The sequence below is a fragment of the Mustela putorius genome, unplaced genomic scaffold (assembly GCF_011764305.1).
Source record: "Mustela putorius furo isolate JIRA1106 unplaced genomic scaffold, ASM1176430v1.1 tig00003896_pilon_pilon_pilon, whole genome shotgun sequence".
Classification (NCBI taxonomy): Eukaryota; Metazoa; Chordata; class Mammalia; order Carnivora; family Mustelidae; genus Mustela; species Mustela putorius.
Window position 1 is genome coordinate 4,497,506 of NW_025422045.1, and position 20,769 is coordinate 4,518,274.

Below are 20,769 nucleotides of genomic sequence, written 5' to 3' on the forward strand. Positions count from 1 at the left end.
TTTATTCTGACTTCAGGATATTTTACAATTTGGATGTCCTGACATTACTTTCAAAATAATTTATGATGAGGTGTTTTGCATCATTAAAATAGTGTGATACTTAGCTGATTTTAAATTTATTAGTTTACTCCTATATAATCTACTCAAGAAGTAGTTGGGCTGGGGTAGGGCAAAGACAGCTCAGGTTAAGTCAGATTTTTAAAGTCTTTGGTATCATTTCTGACATTCCATTTTAATAATTTCCAAAGCAAACATGACAAAGTATGGTGTGCATTCAGGATATCTCCCCTCCTATACATCACGGCAGACACCACTAACCAGTCATGGCATCCTTCTTTGAGACAGCCTGAGAATCCTCACTTCTGCATTTCTGGCAGCTACAACCAATCAATAGATATTATCTCATAAGTTCAAACTTCTTTCATTGACTTCTCTGATCCAAAGGGTAGCATGATCCTTCTATACATTTTTCCTTCAGCAAATGGAAATGAATTATTTTTATTTTATTTTTTTTTGAAGATTTTATTTATTTGACAGAGGAGAGAGTGAGAGAGGGATCGCAAGGAAGGGGAGTGGGAGAGAGAGAAGCAGGCTTCCCACTGAGCAGGGAGCCTTACTCAGGGCTTGATCCCAGGACTCTGGGATCATGACCTGAGCAGAAGATAGTCACTTAAAAACTGAGCCACCCGGGTGCCCCAAAATGAATTATTTTTTTTTTTTAAGTACTGTACTACACACCGGTACTTCTCAAACTTTAGTATGCAAACCAATCACTTGGGGATCTTGTAAAAATGCAGATTCTGATTTAGTAGGTCTGGGAAGGTGCCCAGAATTTTGCATTTCTAATAAGGTGAAGGTCGTATGTGATGTCAGTGCTACTGATCTGTGGACCACACTTTGAGTAGCAAGGTTCTACTAGCCCATTTTCTGGAGACGAAATGTGAACTAGAAAACTATGTACAAGGCAACTCAATAACCAATAAAAAAGAATAAAAACAAGGCAAGTGTTCCATTAGAAGCTGAAGTTTTATTATAGGATAACAGTACATAAAGCACATCTAAAATTGATGTGTTCAATGCACTTTTAATAAAGGTAATGTAATATTAAAGGTACAGTTTCTAAGTACAATATAACAACATTCATATTAGAATGAAAATCGGAGTATTTAAAAGACAACATTAAATCTCTTTTTTTTACAGCTTGTATTTACAAAATGAATCAAAATATTTTTTTAAATTGAGGACTCAATAAAATAACAAACAGCTGGAAAGAAGCAGACTACTGTAAGAGTGAATTGAAAAGAAAACCCAATGTAAGTGAAACGTTGGATGATCCTCCAATAAAGATCATTAGCAAAGTTTTAGTACAATACTATTTTTAGGATTCCCATAAATGGCTTGCATTTTTAGTGTGGCAGAAAAGGAGTTTTTACATACTGTACACAAAACAGACAGCATATATTTATAGGTACAGTATTACTGTTTCCAAACTTGCATGTATATTTACAGAAGGCTGAGTTTGTTACTCACAGAGTTTTGTGAAATTTGTGTGCTTAATCTTCAAGACCTACACACAATTAGAATCAGCATTTCATGTGGTCTTTTTAAACGTAGCTTTAATACTTGGTTGTAGAAGAAAGTGTTAACCATAAGGCTTGACATACTTTATAAATTCACCAAAAAAAAAAAAAAAATCCCAGGAAAAAATTTTAATTTGCGCACAGTTGTCATTTAACAATTATCAAATGCTGACATGTGCTGGCCATTGTGTAGACACAAAGAGATACAATCTCTACTCTCAGGAAGTTTAGGATACTAAATGGTGCTTAAAAAACAAGCAGAAAAACAGGTTTCAATCTCTAAGTGAAGCAATAAGGAATGATGTGATTTGTAGTAAAAGAGATTTCTCCCTAAACTGTAGCCAATTCACTTTAAAAGGTTAACTATTAGCATTCACTCTCATTAACCACATGATTGCATTTATAATTAAGGTAACAGCAACTCTTCCATAAAAATGGAAAATGTCTAGAATTGTGGGTAAATATGCAGTGCACGGAAGCCAATAACCATGGCTTGAGAATTTATCACCTTCAATTACAAAAAGTGCAGTAAACAGAAACATTTGCTCTATATTTATAAATTGCTCAAAAATCTTTGCTAAAGATCTTACAAATTCAGTAATATTACAGAACAATTCTAATCAATATTTAATAAGGTTAACTACATCCTTAGTTAGATATTTGATATACTTTGATTTTTAACAATGCCAATAGGTCTTGGGAGAACAGGTGAAAGAGTTTAACTAAGCTCATTATTAAATGACTTTTAAAATGAAGGTCTTTTGCTCAGTTCATGGAACTGGTTGAGGTCATATTGAAACAGAATGTCCCTTGTCAAATTTGCTTTATGGCCCATGTTCTGCCATGATAGCGGGTGTCTCCATGGTTCTCATGGCTCAGGTAGGAGGGGAAAGGTTTATTCTGCCATCCAGCCACCAAGGATATTTTATATAAATGCCTATTATCTATAATAGGAAATAAGTACACAACTCTGTCAGGTGCCAATAATATAATTCCTTAGTAAGCAAAAAAATATTACTCCATTAAACTAGAGTGTTTCTTTAGGATCTTGAAGGCCTGGCAAATTAGTTTTCAGCTCAGAAGATATGGTATAAACCCAAGTAGCAAACATAAAGTAAATGCTAAGAAGTTTTCATATATCCATATTTAAAAGCAAATTCACCCTATAGATGTCAAATATCCATACTAAGGAAGTAATTTTATCCTAATTAAATACACTCTAGAATAATTTATATAATGATATTATGTATTTAAAGAGAAAAGCATGTCCCAAATCCAGCACTCTGATACAGCTGCCAGTTGGGAACAGGTAGATATATATATATATATGTATATATATACAAATATATAGTTATACTCAGTGAAATTAACAAGACCCAAAGGTGGTATTGTCTAGGAATAAAAGGGATTTTTTTTGTTCACAAAAGTAACTTATCTAGCACCACACATCAGAAAAACACAAAAATAGCACACTCTAGTTCTAAACAGCTATGTCTAAAATAGATTATATAGTAAAACCAGTATTATACAGCATATTGTGGATTTGATAAACAGATAAATATTTGCACTGAGTAGGCTGTTTATAATATAACATTTTCTTATCTATACAGAATGAAAGCCAAAAAGTTAACTGTATAGAGATGTGCAGAACAACATTAAATATTATGACTTAAAAGCAGGGACAAAGGTAAATTTGAAAGAAGAGTAAGAGAGAAAATGTTTACAGGCCATTACAAGTTCTTAAGTTAATAGTAAATAAGGAATCAATTGCTCAAGTTGAAGAAAGCAGTAAACAAGAGATTGCATTTACATGCAGATGTCTAAAATTTGTATTTTTTTAAGTCTATGCACAAAAGTCATTTGTTTTATTGCTTGACATTCAGTTATGGCTAGATTATTTAACCTATTTTTTTTTTTTTTGTACTTTGGAAACAAGAATATTGTTAAAGGTGCCATAAAAATGGACAACATTGAAAACGGTTTGCAAATAAACCACCTAACACTGCAGTTCTTTATACATATTAAAAGCCTTGTCTGGGGTTTGTCATATGTTAAATATATTTAAACTGGGAAAATATGTTGTAGCTTGAAGCCTCCCATTGGCCCAAACATCCAATACAAAAACACATCTCCACAAAAGGAGCAGGCAGACAATACAGGTACATTTAAAGAAGCAGCCAGCTAATGTCCTAATGTTTAAAAATTTACCACTGTTTTATCTGAGATTTTAAACCACTGTGGATAAGAGAATTTTGGATTCAGGAAGATGTGTACAGTACATACAGATTTTTTTGTGTGTGAAATCATATTCACTATATTGCTCAAGAATTATCTGCATTTACATATGCAATCTGTTCAATAATAACCAAGTTCCCAGAAATAGTTTTCATCCATATTAAAGTAATAATGAGTAAGAAAGGAAACACACAGAACACTGGAGAGAATTTAGTTGCTCTTAGAGAACAACATAATGGTATGTGCAGTGTGTCAAAGCTAATAGCAAGCTGTCTTTCTTCAGTTCTTAGAAGGAAAAAAAGCAAAAGAAAATGTGGCAGACACACTAAATGTAAACAGCAAACACGGATTCTATAGGCATCTGTTTAAAATAGTCAAATGCATTTTCTTAACGTAAGACCCCATGTTATATTGCAGTGTTGAAAAAACATTGTGTTTATTTGGATGGAATATTCTGTCATTCATTTATAAATAAGTAAATGACTGAATGAATGTATTTATTGCTCTAAGATCTGAGGGTCTGGTTAAACATGGAGATCCGTCTATGATATTTCCTTGATATATAAGCCAGGCTTTTGGATTACTTTAAAAAAATTATTCTGAGAGCCTGACAAAGCTGATCTTACTTACAACAAATAAGCAACTGACCCAGAAGTGAAACCATTTGCTTTGTAAAGACATTGTCATCAGCCTTCTCACATCTTAAGAATAAATAGGAGGAAGGCCTCTTTAATCAAATCTGGTGGAACCTCTTTAGTAATACTAGTGTTTAGGGGTAGAATGAAGATTTGCATCATAGATTATTAGCAATAGACCAAGATTTTTCTGTTGCAATTGTATTTCTGTTAGTAGGGTTCTGTTGTAGCAATCTTTATAAGTAAGACATGGCAATCACATGTTATAATATGTGAAAATGTCAATAACCTGTGTGTGTGTATGTATATATATGCGTATATATGTATATATATGTATACATGTATAGAAGTGGAGAGAGAAAGAGAAATTTCTGCCATTTTCCATAGTCTTTATTATAAAAAACAAGGTCAAAGTTTCTTTTTCATTTAAATGACATGGAAAGTTTCCTCAAATTATATTCTGCTATGGTACTAAGAAAATAGTAAAAGCTTCTTCTCAATGTGTATTCCAGGTATGGAAGAATCAAAGCCAACAATTATACTGAGGTTCACTGACCTCATGAAAATACATGGAAACATGAGAACGAAGCTATATTGCAAAAATGTCCAAAGTAACCCTAAGAGCTGGCTCATGGCACTGTTACATAGGTGGGTTTTTTTGTTTTTTGTTTTTTGTTTTGTCTTTAAACGTTAGCTCGTGTATTGATTCAAGAGATGAAAACTCAAAGTGAAGAAGTAAAAGAACTATGTTACATAAAGGGATGTTTTGGTTTACTTCTAGAGGAGAGTGCAATGAAAATAAGTTATTTGCTGGCATTTGAAAAAAATGTGTTCAAAGTTTTACCTCTTTCACTGCACTGATAGGCAGGTCTCTCATAACTGGCTTAAACAATTTTTTGCATACATGTAGAATTGGGAAGTTTCTAATATGTAATGCTATGAATTTTGAGGAAGGTAAATGGAGTATGTAGGACTGCACTTGAAGTGATGTTCTCTATTGGTATACTGCCTATTAATTTATCTTGTGAACATACTAGCATAACTTTATACTGCTTTGGAAGTTATTCAACGTTTTAAACCACACAAGACTGAAGAACACATACGTTTTGAACTCAACAAAATGAGACGAGAGTGAAGAGTTTACATACACACACACACGCAGTTCTACACAGTTCACTTGTGCCTTGAGGGATAGTATTATTATCACTATTATTAATAATAAAAAACACAATTTGTCCCAGTAGTACTGGCCACCCTGTTTGAAGAGTTTTAGAAGATCCCTGAGCACATTGTTTCTGACTCTTAACCCCAACTCCAAAGTGATAGGGCTTCTATTGTTGATATCAAGATGGATTGTCATTCACAGTAAGTCAATCATAAGGTGCTTATTTACCCTTTTTTTTTCACCAATCAGCACAAAGAACTGTCAGAAAATAAATTTTTATTATTATTCTCTTAAAATAATAGCACTGGAAGGACACATGATTTAAACAATAAATGTTTGAAAACAGTGGCTTTAGGATTATTATCTGGCTGCCCCTCAACAATAACAAGTGATTCAATCGACATTCCTTAGCCAAAAACAAAAGGCCAAAAAAAAAAAAAAAAAAAAGAAAGAAACCAAAAAAACCAAAAACAAAAACCAAAAAACCAAAACTGTACAAATATGTATTTTTTCCCTGAGGGATCAAGGTACACCCGCAAGTGCTCTATGTACATATTGCACTAGAGAGGAATGAAGAACATGTGCAAAAAAGCAACAATGAGAGAAGCTTACATCCTACTTAAACCTTTTCAATAAAGATTCTACTAGGTTGTTTTGCATTTTGGAATGTCGGAACACAAACAGCTATTCCTTAGTCTAAAACTAAAAACACATATTTCTACTATGGCACATTCAATGAAATAAAAAGTTTCCCAAAGACAGATAGACAAATTCCATCAAGAAAATAATACAAAGTTTGTTTGTTTGTATTTTTTTTTTTAGAAAATTACATTACTTTCTTTCTTTGTTTCACATTACAAAATCTTTTTTTTTTTCTTTACACAAATCACATTTTATTGCAGGAATATTTCAAGTGCCATCAAATATTTATATAAGGGTTAAAAAAATAGAAGTCTCTCTAAAGTGGTCCAGACAAGGCTTTGTATAGAATAAATCTTTTTTTTCCCCATCTTCTAGTTTTGATTTAAGTATTTTGAATACATTTTCTTTTCCATTGACACTTAGTAGCCTAGAAGCGGTCCGACACACACACATCATACACACGAAAACCACACACACACACACACACACTCTCTCTCTCTCTCTCTCCCTTCTCACCTGGCCCTCAGCCCACACCCCTACACAGAGATCTGGGTATCCACACTATAAAGAACAACCAAACTTAGAAGCAGTGTCTTAAGTTATATTTTCCTTAAGTTAGGAAGGGTGAATTAGGATGCTGAAGACTTTTTAAAAAATCCATAGCTTTAACGCAAATTAGGATGCTGAACACTTAAAAAAAAATCCATAGCTTTAACACAATTTGCAAACTGTCCAAAAAAGCACTTTCATCTGCACTTTTGTTTTCATTGTGACCAAGGCCAGGTTCTTCAGAATATAATGCAACCGTCTGACACCATTGTAACCAAAGGTATTCAGGCTTTGTACAAAAAGCCTTATGTACCCTCTATGGAAAAACTGTATTAAAGGCATCATAGGAGCTGGGATAACAATGATGTGATTCCAATCTTTAAAAGACTACTGGATATTTAAGTTTAGGAAACTTTAATTATAAGAACTCTTAACAATCACTGTTCTGTATCACCAAGTAGTTTGTGTCCTCACACAGGTGTTTCTGTAAGAAGAAAATAAAAATGCAGAGTTTTTCACATCCTTTTCTATACTTCCATTTTTTTAAAACTGAATTTATTGTTTAACTTCAGATCCCAACTTTGATCCAAATCATAGTTGTTCCCTCTGTTCACTGAGCATGCCTCTCCTGCTCTGTCCCTACGCTGCCAATGTATTTTGCTCTTCCTCACCTTGCTTTTCTTTCAGAAAGACCTGGTAGCAGCATCACGTCAATGTACGTTGGTTTATTCTAAAAGCAATGTCACCATGGTGTGACTGAGATTAAGCCTCTTTTTTTTTTTTTGCATTTGGTACATGCAAAGTCCTTTCTGGGAAAAGGAATTTCTTTTAAGCTCAACATTATGCTCTCTCTCACCCTTAGAGAAGTTCAGTTAGCTCTTATCACTTCACAAATGGACACTGGAATTAGGTTTAGTTGCTCTTTAATGCGCTAGCACCTGAGGCTGGTCATATTCAGAAAGCTTTGGTTAAAAAGAAGTTAATACACTTTAATAAAACCATCCCCAAATTTAGTGACTCAGAATGACAAAAAACAAAAAACACCCCCTCTCCAAAAAAGACCCAACACATTATCCGCCCCCCCACAGGAGAAACAACAGGAAAAATAAATGGACAAATAAATAACTGAACTAAGCTTGGTACTCTTTTCAGAGTATAAATACTATTGATCTTTAAAGGAACTATGCTTATTTAAATTAAAATTTTGATTTCACCCTTCTTGCCCAAATATAAATACTATATGTTTAGTTTACCTCTCTATATAAACACTCACATAAAGTTTAATATACTTGTAAGAAATTTAAGTAGATATTACTCTCGTCTTCTACTTATGGTTAAACCCTTACTATATTTTTGAAAAAAAAATTAAGATGTTATTTAGGCTTCATACACACTTCTCTGTGAATAATTCCTTCCTCTTTTCCAAATCCCTCAAGAAACAAGTCAGAAAATCAGTTGGGGTTAAACCCAGAGTAAATGGCTCTGGGATGCCCCTGCTGTGCTCCACCTGACATTAGGAGCCACAGTTCCTAGGGAAGATTCAAGAGCCTGGGGGTAGAGACATTTTTTCGGCTATAAAGGGCTGCCTGGAAACTCCCACCATTATGCTATGGGATATTCCCTTTTCCATATAACCATGGTCCTTCGTGTCAGACCAGAAGTTTGAATCCCACCCGACTGACTAAAATCATCTAAATGCTGACATTTCCAAAGGGCACTTATTTTTAAAATATGCACACTTGCACTGTTCATTTTCCCTTCCCCCACTGGGAGTTATTAAAATAAAAAAAATGAAATTAAACAAAAACATTCAATATTTCTCACCTGAACACAAAAGCCAAACATTCTTCTAAATATTTAATAAAATAAATTACAGTCCACAGTTTTCTATTGAAGATAAATACAAGAGTAAATGTTTGCAGCTAGCATCAACTTCACTTTGAATGCTTAAAATATTTAATATTTAAATAAGAGAAACCGGTTCAGTGTTGCATAACTCCCTCGCCCTTCTGTCCATTGTCTGTGAAATATGGAGAACTATATTCTAGAATTATAGCGTCTAGAGGCAGCTAGTCTAGAGCTAGGTCACTCTGAGATACACTCTTAGGGTTCCTAGTTTAGACCAAGAACATAGGCATTCACAAAGTAAATGTTTCATGTCCTCACATGGGGAGTGTGTGTTTGCTCCAGATATAATCTTTGGGTCCTTCTTATAATAAAAGCTGAATTCCAATAAATATTTGGGTTACTGATTTATCCTCAAAGCATAAGAATTCCAAGTTGAGACTGAGTCCATATATCTACTGAATTGTATGAAATGAGCCTCCCCTCCCTCCCCTACCCCCATGAGGTGGCACTTAAAAAAGCTTTTTAAAAATAACGTGCATGATGGTATAAGTCCATAGCACCAATAGACCATTCAACTTTGTATGAAGCATAAACACATCTATCCTTGAGCTTACCAAAAAGCAAAGTATAATTTAGGGAGAATTCTGTTTCTAATACCAAATGAAGTATAAAAAAACAAAACAAAACAAAACAAAAACAAACCAATAATCCACATCATGATTTCTAGATATGACCAGCCAGTCTTTTCAAAGTAATTTGTAAACAGCAGCATAAATACCTCCTGACGTACCTTCCAAGCCTTCTCAGTTAAACTTGTGTTTCTGGTGCACATGCGACACGACAGTGAACACGCTAGCATTTCATTTAAAGAAAAAGGTGCAAAATGAAAGTGCCTTATCAATTCAACAGGAAAAGCTACACCAGTAACTACATTTTATATTAATTAAAACAATATATAAACAATATCTCTTTTAGCTATATATAGTCTTCATGCCCATTTACCCTGTAATATATTATAATGCTATTGTTGCTAGTGCTATGGACCCTTTTCATGCCATCCTGCTGACTGGCAATAATCGGTGAAAAAAATAAAAACTTCCTTCATGAAACAAAGAGCAGGTTGTGCAAAGTCATGCCGCCACCTCCGCTATGCACACCGGGCACCGATTATTGCCGGACTCTCTGTTGTTACCGACAGATTGGTGACTCTGCAGAAAGTCTGTGGGCAGTGAGCTACAAGAAAAGGAAATCCTCCGACTTTAGTACCCTCCTTCAGTTGTAAACAGAGGTCAATGATCAAGAAGTTGAGACAGAAAAAGGGTCCATATCTGTAGGCATAATGGAAATCATATGCATGAGAAAAACAAGTTCAACTTTTATTTGTTTTCATTGTTTCCCCTCCTTTGCCTGACCCCGATCACCAAAAGATGTGCAGTGTGTTGGCGCTCCAGGTCTGTGCAGGGCCATATAAAGTGTCTTGGTTAATTTTTTTTGTTGTTGTTTTTCATGGTTTATACTTCAGACATTCTAGAAGTGCTTAGGTGATACATTTACCCATCAATTTGCATTGCTGGCTCAAATTCTGAAGTGAACAACTCCTTGTATAATGGAGGAAAATGAAGTCGTACAATGTCTGGGTATATTGCTTTAAATGCCATTAGCTTTTCTGTATGTCGTCCACATAAGGCTCTTAATGTAGACACCTTGCATATTAACTGTAAGTGGAAGAAAGGACACGTTGTGAGGAAAGAACAGACATGAGCATCAAAAATCGGGGAATCTGGATGATCTTTACAATGCTGTTTACAAAGGTGAAACACACTCGAAGCGGCTTCTATGATCTTCCAAGAAGGAAGATTGGTAAAGACAAATTTTAGGCATGTCATAGAATACCAGGTATACATTAAATACAATTTTGAAGACAAATAATACAATAACCTGAAAAGATGTTTATAAGCAAAAGTGGCAGAGTTGAGATAAGAACCCAAGCCTCTCACCTCCTTCTCCTACTCCAAACATACTTTCTGCTCTCCCATCCCCAACCCTGTCCTCCACCGCTGTGGACAAAGAAGATGTCTGGTGACAGAGAAGAGAACAAGGAGGCAATCATGGGCAGATGAGGTCACTGCAAATGGAGATGATGGCATCCCCTACATATTTTATGCAGAACCTGTACTAGCCAACTCCAATGACGACAAGTTTCTTTCTGGAAAGACCTTTGCTTAGACAAACCAATTCTGGGTCTGAGTAAAAGGCTCAGAAGAAAGAATAGTCAGAAGGCCTGGAGGGAAGTCTCAGCATCAACCGTTTAGCAGTTGAAGACAATAAAACTTGAAACAATGCTTTTTAAAGTCCAAAACACTGTACAAACGATGTATTATTTCAACCAGAATAATCCTAAGAAACATATGTGACAGATCTTGTCCATGTGTTAGGTGCTTTCTATAATGAAAGAACTTAACTGTATCCTTGCACTGGGGCAAGATGGAGAAGAAGGTAAGGGTCTGGAGGGTTCTTCTATTTTCCATTCCTGCCTCCATCTCTCATTGAACGGGTGCAAAATAAAAACAAAATAGCAACTAACCCTCAACTTCCTCTCTCTGACCTAACTTAGCTATCAGAAGAAAAGAAAAAGCAGGAGAAGAAACCCAAACCGTTCAAATCAATCTTCTTGAACAACTAAAATAGTTTTAGAAAGAATACGGCTGATTTTCGAAGACCGAATACATACTACTAGCGCAAGCACTGAAGAATATTAGCATATTTTAAATTGACATCCTAATTATATTTTTATTGCAAAAAGTAATAATTAGCAAAAATGAAGCCTTATGCTTTGAATACAGGGTAGTAATGGGAAACAGACGAAGAAAATACAAAAGTCACTTTCTGTTGATTACTAATGAATGGAATGGAAATAGAACTAATATTAGAATATGTGATTATCCTGCTTGTTTTAGTCCTTTATAACTTCCTCCTTCTAAATTCAAAGATTCTTTCTCTAATTTATATCAATGTAGAACATTAACTCAGCTTTATGCACAACTTAGATGGAATAGGAGGATTTCCAGAATGTATTAATGCTTAAAAAAACTTTTTCTACCATTGCCCTATTATTGCAGGACACTTCACAACCAATGATTGTAAGTAGAACTTAAGCTGAATTTTGACCCGACCAAGTTTCTTGAAATGGAGATATCTCTCTTTCTTTTCAGTAGCCTCTTGCTTATGGGTACTTCTGGGGGCTGGTAAGATGACTTGTAAGGGAGGCTGGCAGCAGGACCTGTGGCAAGGGATATACTTCAGGCTATGCCAACCGCATTACCTTTCCCTCTTACCTTTGTTAGTATTCCATCTTCTCGGTGATTCTTCTGCAGGACGTGTTGAAGAGCTAGTTGAATTTTCTGTTGCAGTTTTTCAATTTTTACCTTTTCCTGCAGCCACGAGCGATCTAAACATGAAAAATGATACTTCTTAGTGTTTCTCTTATGTGGTATTGGGACACCCCAATTCCTCTGGACTCTTAGACACAGGTTATTATGCCACAGTGGAGAATTAGAGAACAATAGCCCAGTTTTACTCCATGTTCAAAATTTGCTCCTAAAGCAGTGGAGAACTGATCTACAATAGAGTGGTAAATCTTTCCATTTTTACTGACACTTTAAGGAGGGGAAAGTCCTCTCCTTCCAAAAGGATAGATATTTAAATCTACGGCCATACGTAAGGGCAAATGAAACTACCACGGGTGCTTAAATCTTTCTAATAATTACATTTCTGGATGAAATACTCATAGCAATCCTGCTAGCCCTTCTGGCAAATATGAAAATTGCCTTAGAATCCAAGGCAACTAAGATGGTCAAGAGCACTCCAAACAATTTAACGGTTGTTAATTCAGCCTTTATGTCTAAGAATTCCAAATAGACGACAGTAAATTGGCAAAACAGAATATACCCAGGAGGCAGTACTGGTTGAAAACATAAATTACATTTGGATAAACTTGTAGATGACATCCAGATAAATCTTAAAAAAAAGTAGGATGTCTTAAAAACCCTGTTGTCTTGGAGATACGTGTTAAGAAGGGCAACCCTACTCTACCAGAGCATTTCTCGTGATCTCAGGAGGTTAACTGTGGACTGGGTTTTACTCATTTCTCATTTCTTAAGATTTTGTCAGAATGGCATGAGGTCTTAAACAGGTAATGTGTGTGTGTGGAGGGAGGGGCGTTTTGCTGTTTGATAAAACTTAAAATTAGATCTAATAAGGGTAGCAACCTCTCTTGGTAGGCACCTGAATGTTCTAGAGCCATTACAACTTAAGTTTTTTTGTTTTTTTTTTTTTCAAGATTTTATTTATTTATCGGGGCGGGGGGGGCGGGGAGAGCGAGCACAGGCAGACAGAATGGCAGGCAGAGGCAGAGGGAGAAGCAGGCTCCCCGCTGAGCTAGGAGCCCGATGTGGGACTCGATCCCAGGACACCGGGATCATGAACTGAGCCGAAGGCAGCTGCCTAACCAACTGAGCCACCCAGGCGTCCCTTTTTTTTTTTTTCTAAGAAATCTTTACCTGAACACTTTTTAAAGCATTGCATTGTTCTTTGGTTATCTTACCTGCTGACATTAGTACAAATGCAGAAAATAACGCAATTTCATCTTCAGTCAGGTGCATAGAACATAAACTCTTTCCAAATTCAAATACAAAGCTAATAAAGTCTTCACAACCTGCCAAGGTCAAAGACAGTTTAAGATTTTGGTTACTATTTTGGAGAAAAACATGGAATAAGGTGAAAAGGGATCTAGTAGTTGAAGATCCAAGTAGATAGTAATAACATTTCTACAGTTCAACAGTTTAAAATCTTAAAAGAAAAATCTGTTTAGCTATCATCACTATCACCACTGTCCTCACCATTCAAAATATTGAGAATGAACTTTTGTTGCAAGGTTAGCATGTTATTAGGTACCACTCTAAGAAGTTCCTTTGGGAACCATATTGCTCACAACAACTCTGGGAGAGAGGTATTATTATTATTATTATTATCCCATTTTAGAGGTGAGTAAACAGACCTGGAGAGAAAAATGACTTAAGTTTATACAGGTAGGAAGAAACAGCCTGATATTCAAAACCAGGCTGCCTGAGTTTAGGACCCGCAATCTTTGTTTTTTTTTAAGATTTTATTTATTTATTTGACAGACAGAGATCACAAGTAGGCAGAGAGGCAGGCAGAGAGAGAGGAGGAAGCAGGCTCCCTCCTGAGCAGAGAGCCCGATGTGGGGCTCCATCCCAGGACGCTGAGATCATGACCTGAGCCAAAAGCAGAGGCTTTAACCCACTGAGCCACCCAGGAGCCCCTTTAAGGACCCGCAATCTTAAAAACAGAGTCCAATCCAACTTAAACATGACATTCACTGATTTTTTGCTTTTACTCTATTTGATCTAAGCCACCCTTAAAAATTAGAACAAATGACACAGTATGGTCGTAAAATCATTACAGCTATTATAGAAGTAAAAATGTAGAATGTGAAAGTCTTATTAATAATCCATTCTCAAAAGATTGGTTAAGCTTGGGGCCGCCTGGGTGGCTCAGTTGGTTAAGTGTCTTGCTTCCAGCTCAGGTCATAACATCAGGGTGTGGGACTGACCCAAAAGCTGGGCTCCCTGCTCATCAGGGAATCTTTTTCTCCCTCTCCTGCTGCTCCTGCCCCCTGCTCATACACACTTTCTCTCTCTCCCTCTCTCAAATAAGTAAATAAAATATTTAAAAAAAAAAAAAAGGATTGGTTAAGTTTGGTATCTACTCTTTTAGATTTGCATATTATATATACCCATTTAAATGGTAATGAGCTTTCCTAAAGTATTCAGACCTTCTGTCATTTCATTGTTTTTATTTATTTATTTTTCTTTCTTTTTTTTTAATTTCATTGTTTTTAAAATCACTTAACAACTTTATCTTGGATACTGTTTCATTCTTCTTCGTGATTATATCCCACTTTATTTAAATTATAGAAATCTAAAATAATTTTTATAGTCTATGTCAGTTTCACTTAGCTATACTTTATTTCTTTGATATCTACATTTCATTCTTATTAATGGGTGTTATTTGAGAAGTACTCTTTGCTTGATTTTATGCATCAGATTACATCCTCTAGTTTCTCTGAATAATTCATCCAATGAAAATCTTAAAATCTGCAAGGGAACTGGAAGGTTAGACAATATAAATTTCTTCGATTACAGACTAGATAAAACAAAACGCTAAACTTTCTAATGTACTATAGACAAAAATTGTTTGAGCTGTGTGACTTTTCTGCAGTGACTATAAAGTAACATAAGCATAAAATCCTTTAATTTTTGTTTCCAAATAACAGTTTCCGTTCTGTTCAGTAAGCTCTTTGGCAGGGCTCCCACACTTTCCTATGGCCCTGATTTAAAGACAGAGCACCCAGATTTCCTTACCCAAGGATTTGAAGACATCGGGGCTAGCATATTTCCCATCAAAGTACACGGTGTTGTTCTGAGAGTCGAAGGCACGGCACATTCTGATAAACACCACCTCTAGAGAACCTAAGTGAAGACAGAAATTATGTGGATTATCTTATCGTGGTAAATATTTCTCTACTGTGAAAGCCCTAATGTAGGGACCCCTTTCTGATTCAGTGCAGCCACAGGGCCAGTGGCTCTCAGTCACATCAGCTATTTATTATTATTTTTTAAAGATTTTATTTATTCAATTGAGAGAGAAAGAGAGTGAGACAGAGAACACGAGTAGGGTGAGGAGCTGAGGGAGAAGAGGGCTCCCCGCTGAGCAGGGAGCCCAATACAGGGCTCGATCCTAGGACTCCAGGATCATGACCTGAGCCGAAGGCAGATGCCAACTGAATGAGCCACCCAGGTGCCCCTAAGCTCTCTATTTAAAGGGGCACAGTTTACCAGCATAATTAAAGATTTATGCTGAAGCTAACTATGGCCAAGCTAACTATGCCCTATATTCCTGAAGAGAGGCGGGGTTACAAATTACTCCTCTGGCATTCTTCTGTCTTGCAGTAGAGTCTCAGAGTTGCCAGGAAAACGTATTGATTCATATTTATTAAAAAAAACCAGAGGGACAAACCATAAGAGACTCTTAATCTCAGGAAACAAACTGAGGGTTGCTGGAGGGGAGGGAGGTGGGAGGGATGGGGTGGCTGGGGGATGGACTGGGGAGGGTAAATGCTATGGTGAGTGCTGTGAATTGTGTAAGACTGGTGTCTGTACCTGTACCCCTGAAACAAATAATAGATTAGAGGTTAATAAACATACAAACAATAACATAAACAAACAAACCAAGAAACCAGGGGTGTCCCTTTGAGTTCCACAGAGAACATTCCTAACAACTTACTGTTACCTCCCAAGGGTCTGGAGTGGGTATCCTTCAAATTAATTGTTTCACTCAGAGGAGAAACAAAATGTTTTCCACAGATAGCTCAAAAACCATTAAAAAGGACTCAGTTGCTGCTAGAAGGAACCCGAGCTATTATCATTGGGGAAAAACTGTTCCCGACACCTTCCTTACCCAGCATTTCTCTAATAGGCGGGTGAAAGCAGGTTAGGAAGAGATCTCAAAATTCACTTGCAAAGCACATACCTGCTTTGAGAAGCACAATTTGATCATTTTGACACAGTTCCATAAATCCGTCAATGCGTTTGGCAAACTCCACCACATACTGTATAGCTTCTGTGATTTTGATGGCACACAACTGCCACATCACCTCTCGCTGCTGCAGAGGAGCAAAGCACAGCAACACACATGGTCACCCGTATCCCGGACACAGGGGTTTTTAACTGCCCCTATTTTCTCAAAGCCTTCTTTGGAAATGGATTAAAAAAAGCTAGAGGATTAAAAATCAACATTTGGGTTATAATGATTGCTTCTGAGTCCCTTCTCGTCTCCTCTGATTCCTCTGTTACCATTTTGGCGGTAAAGGGACGGGGGAAGATGTTATAAGCAGGTGCAACTGTGAGTCTGAAAAGCAGCAGATGCCACTGCTTTACCCTTGGGCCTCGGAGAGTAGCACAGTAGGATCTTCTTGTGAGCAATTATCTTACCTTGGGGGATAGAACACCATTTTACTGGGGGCAAGGTAGAGAAGGGGAGTCAATTACATTTATCGTGCACCTGCTTTGAGCTAGATGCTGTATGACATCCTTGTCTTATTTCATTTTCCCATTTTCCATAAGTGGTCATAAATTCTTAGAGGTTTCACAGCTAGAAGGTGTTGGAGCCGGGATTCAAATCCTAGCATCTCTGACTCGGAATCCCATTTCACATGCCCTGTTTCTTACTGCTTTCTCGCTTCCCTTTCTAACAATACTGGCTGACTGCTGGTGTTACCTGCTATCTCAAAGGCAAAATGATTCCTATCCTGTTTAATTGCTTTTGTATACCCACTTCCATTTAGTTACAAGGGGATGTGGATCTTAATACTATTTCCAACAATATGATGGGGTGAAGGAAACACTGAATTAGGAGCCAGGAATCATGATCTAGTTCTGGTATTTTCACTCTCCTGCCATACGCCAAGGGATGCTAATATCCTCATATGTTAAATGAAGGGGAGGATTAGCCTGAAGAAACCCTGTTGCCCCTCCTAGGCCTACATCTCTGTAATTCTTGGGGAAAACCACAGCATCTCCCTTTACCAAGGCAGAATGGGTAACTGAAACTTCCCCTTCTCCAGCCCCGCCCTCCCATTCTGGTGGCTTGTGGAACAGTGTGTAAAGAAAATGGCAAGGAGCAGCACCGTTTGTCGGTTGCACATTGCTAGGTTCAGACTGGAGTTATGAGAATAGCTTCCAAACCTTTTGCACACATCCTCTAAACCTCTGAGGCTGAGATTATTTTACGTCAACTTCCAGACCTTGAAATCTTCCACCGTGGTATCAGGACAACTCTCAATTAATTCGGGCTTTTGGACACTGCTTTCTCTACCCCCCATTGCCAAATGATAGGAGATACATGTATATAGCCATCGGCCTGAGAAAATTTGTTTGTTATTGCTGGAATTTCACACACTTGCACCTCAGAAAGACGACAAAGTCCCAAGTATATGATCATCTCTAAAAGAAAGATTTTAAACAGAAATCTGATATCTGATGAAAGACAGTCACTCTCTAGTCTGTATTCTTCAACAGATGTCCTGCATAAACACCCTTCCCACTCTTGTCTCAATCCTGGGTAAAAATCTTCAGAGTATATACCTTGTTTTGGTAGCTCTCGATCTCCTCCTGCAGAAAGGTCTGCCACGTTATCTGCTGGAGCTCTTCTCTCAAGTATTGGCAAGTTTCCAGATGTGATTTAGATATATTCTGTGCAAGGTGTTCTAAGGAGAAAACAGGAGATCATAAACATGAAAAGCCAAGCTCTTCTCCAAGCTCTTCTCCGGATAATCAGGGTTTTCCCTGCTTAACATTTGGTTTAAAAAGTAACAAGTAAGAAAATAAAGGTAAATAAAAAGTAACAAGTACAAAGCAACATGCTGAACCAGTTTCAATTATCTTTATATTTTTAAATAAGCAATTTGAAACTATTCTATATTTTGGAACATGAAGATGAAGGACAGGCAACGCCAATACCTAGCAATAAGTCTCGGTGACTTCAAAGACCCTCCTGACCTTGACCTTCTTCTGTGGCTTTACACCAATGTCTGGGAATGAACAATTATTAGCCCAGATAGGTGTGGGAAATGACCGACACAGCCTATTCTTGGCATTTTTATGAAGAGACATTGACCTGGGGAGGATTACTCTTGAAAAATTAGGAAACAGTATGCTTTTGTGAAAACAACTGTTATTTCTTTTATTTTGCCAGCAAACAGTACAACAAGCATTACTGAGGGCCCATTATGTCACTATATGTAGGGGGGTGGTTAAGAGATGGACTCTGGCACCAGACAGCCAGTGTATGAAACTCAGCTCTTGTACCTACCAGCTGTATGATCTTGGGTATGTTACTCAGCCTCTCTGTGCTTTGGTTTCCTCACTTGCAAAATGAGGGAAACAGTACCTACTTCATAGGCCTTGTGAGAATTAAATGAGTTGAGCGCTTAGAACAGTGAGGGTTACCTAGTACACACTACGTAAACATTTGTTCTAATTATACTGGAACGTAGGTAGTTTGAGGATATTAAAACAACTAGATGCCTAAAAAGTTTCTCTAGGAACTTATAATCTGATGAACATGTATGGGAATACTGAAAGGACAATTCAAGACATTAGACAATAAAGCATCAACTTGAATTACATCAGAAGATAAAATAAAGAACAGGTTCTGTCATGGAAGGGAAAGATGAAGAGAATTAGAGGATGCTTCTTGGCAGGAGAGAAACATCTGAAGTGGATCCTGAAGGAAAGGGAGGATTTGGCAGGCAGTGGACAGTGGTGTGAAGAGGCGAGCTGGTTCCACATTCTAGGGATGATAGATGAAGGAGCAAATAATGGCATTCATAGGGGACAGGCAGATGTGTGATAAAGTGATAGCACCCAGGGGTGCCTGGGTGGCTCGGTGGGCTAAAGCCTCTGCCTTCGGCTCAGGTCATGGTCTCAGGGTCCTGGGATCGAGCCCCGCATCGGGCTCTCTGCTCAGCAGGGAGCCTGCTTCCCTTCCTCTCTCTGCCTGCCTCTCTGCCTACTTGTGATCTCTGTCTGTCAAATAAATAAATAAAATCTTTAAAAAAAAAAAAAGTGATAGCACCCAAACAGAAGCATGAGTAGGTAAGGGTCCACATTCTGGAGAATCTCAAATATTAGGATTAAGGTTTGGACCTGCTTAAGGAGTCAGTGGAATTATCTAGGGGCAGCTGGCACACAGAAGGCTGTATGTGGGGCAACAGAACAAGCAGTTTTGTGACTGATGGACTCCAGCAGAGGCTGGAGCTGGGAGTACCAGCGAAAGACTGCTGCAACCCGTGTGGGCAGGACTAAGTGCTTTAGGTAGGTCAGTAATAAACATTATGGAAGGGAAGGACAATGCAAGTATTTTAAGGGGAACTGACAAGATTCCATGAATATGAAACCATATCCCAAAGGGATCTTCTTCTAGGGTCCTGATTACATAACAGGAAAAGCCATTTAAAAGAATGGTGCTGAGTGAAAACTTGGCAACACTAGTAAGAGGGTCTGTTTGGAAATTTGTCACTGCTTTCGGCAAACAGATTCAGACTTGTTTGTGTGAAAACAGAGTGGGTTCACCTAAATGAAGCTTGAAACTAGAGTCTCCTTAGAAACACTGAAACACAATAAATCTTAACAGCCCTATTTGGCAGCACACAGACATGAACACAATATAAATAAATACCAGGAAAATAAAACATAAACAGAAGAAAAAAATTAAAAGAAAGAAACAGAAAGACAGTGACCAAAAGAGGGAGAAGCCAGCAATTTATGTGTCTTAGAATCAGTGATGCTTGTGGAGAGAAGGGGGCAGTAAAGACGAAAACAATGAGTCAGAATCAGGAAAACAAATGTGTATATAGTAAACCAATTTTTGCAGATACTAAATAAAATGAAAATGAAGTGTTTGCAGGGAAGCTGGGGGATCCTATGAGGTGACGAATGGTAAGAAGCACATAGTATTCCCTTCCAGATCATGCTTCTTTTCCAGTTAATATGGTCAGCATCTTACTTCATCTTAAAAATTGTTCCCATCCACCCCTACCTATTTGAGCCCACCTTTGGGAAGACAGACAAGGAACAGCGTAATGTACATGTCATACCAGTAGAGGGCAGTGGCTGCATTCTCACCAACTGCCTTTGATTACAATTCACAGTTGATTTGGCAAGTGTAAGATTTCAGACACTTTACTATTTTTAAATCTCCATTTCAGCAAAGGACAATATGGTCAGACTGAACAAAAGTTAAGTTAGTGTGGTCTCTTAGAGAAACACTCTGGAATAGTGAAATACCATGGAACTAGGCGTTAGGAGACCTGGTTTCTGGTCTGTGCTCAGCAGATAAACTCACTTTGTGATGGACAAATCAATTCATCTTCCCAACCATGATTGTTTTTTCAACACAGCTAAGGTCTAGGTACTTCAGATGGAATTTCCTGACTTCTGAGTTAGTCACAGATTTTCACAGTGGAAAGGAACTT

The 20,769-nt window shown here is 37.3% G+C and overlaps 1 protein-coding gene across 3 annotated transcripts in view; it reads right to left on the bottom strand.

Moving 5' to 3' along the window:
- Positions 1–1,007: 1,007 nt before the first annotated feature.
- The window catches only part of RORA (RAR related orphan receptor A), a 718,480-nt gene continuing 698,718 nt past the window's right edge, over positions 1,008–20,769 (bottom strand). For all 3 annotated transcript variants that reach the window (XM_045067521.1, XM_045067522.1, XM_045067523.1), the window contains 6 exons: positions 17,879–18,000; positions 16,266–16,398; positions 15,098–15,205; positions 13,258–13,368; positions 11,990–12,102; positions 1,008–10,369 (listed from right to left, as the gene is read on the bottom strand). In XM_045067521.1, coding sequence (XP_044923456.1) covers positions 10,205–10,369; positions 11,990–12,102; positions 13,258–13,368; positions 15,098–15,205; positions 16,266–16,398; positions 17,879–18,000 — 752 coding nt within the window. In that variant the 3' untranslated portion in view covers positions 1,008–10,204. The remainder of the gene's footprint in view (positions 10,370–11,989; positions 12,103–13,257; positions 13,369–15,097; positions 15,206–16,265; positions 16,399–17,878; positions 18,001–20,769) is intronic.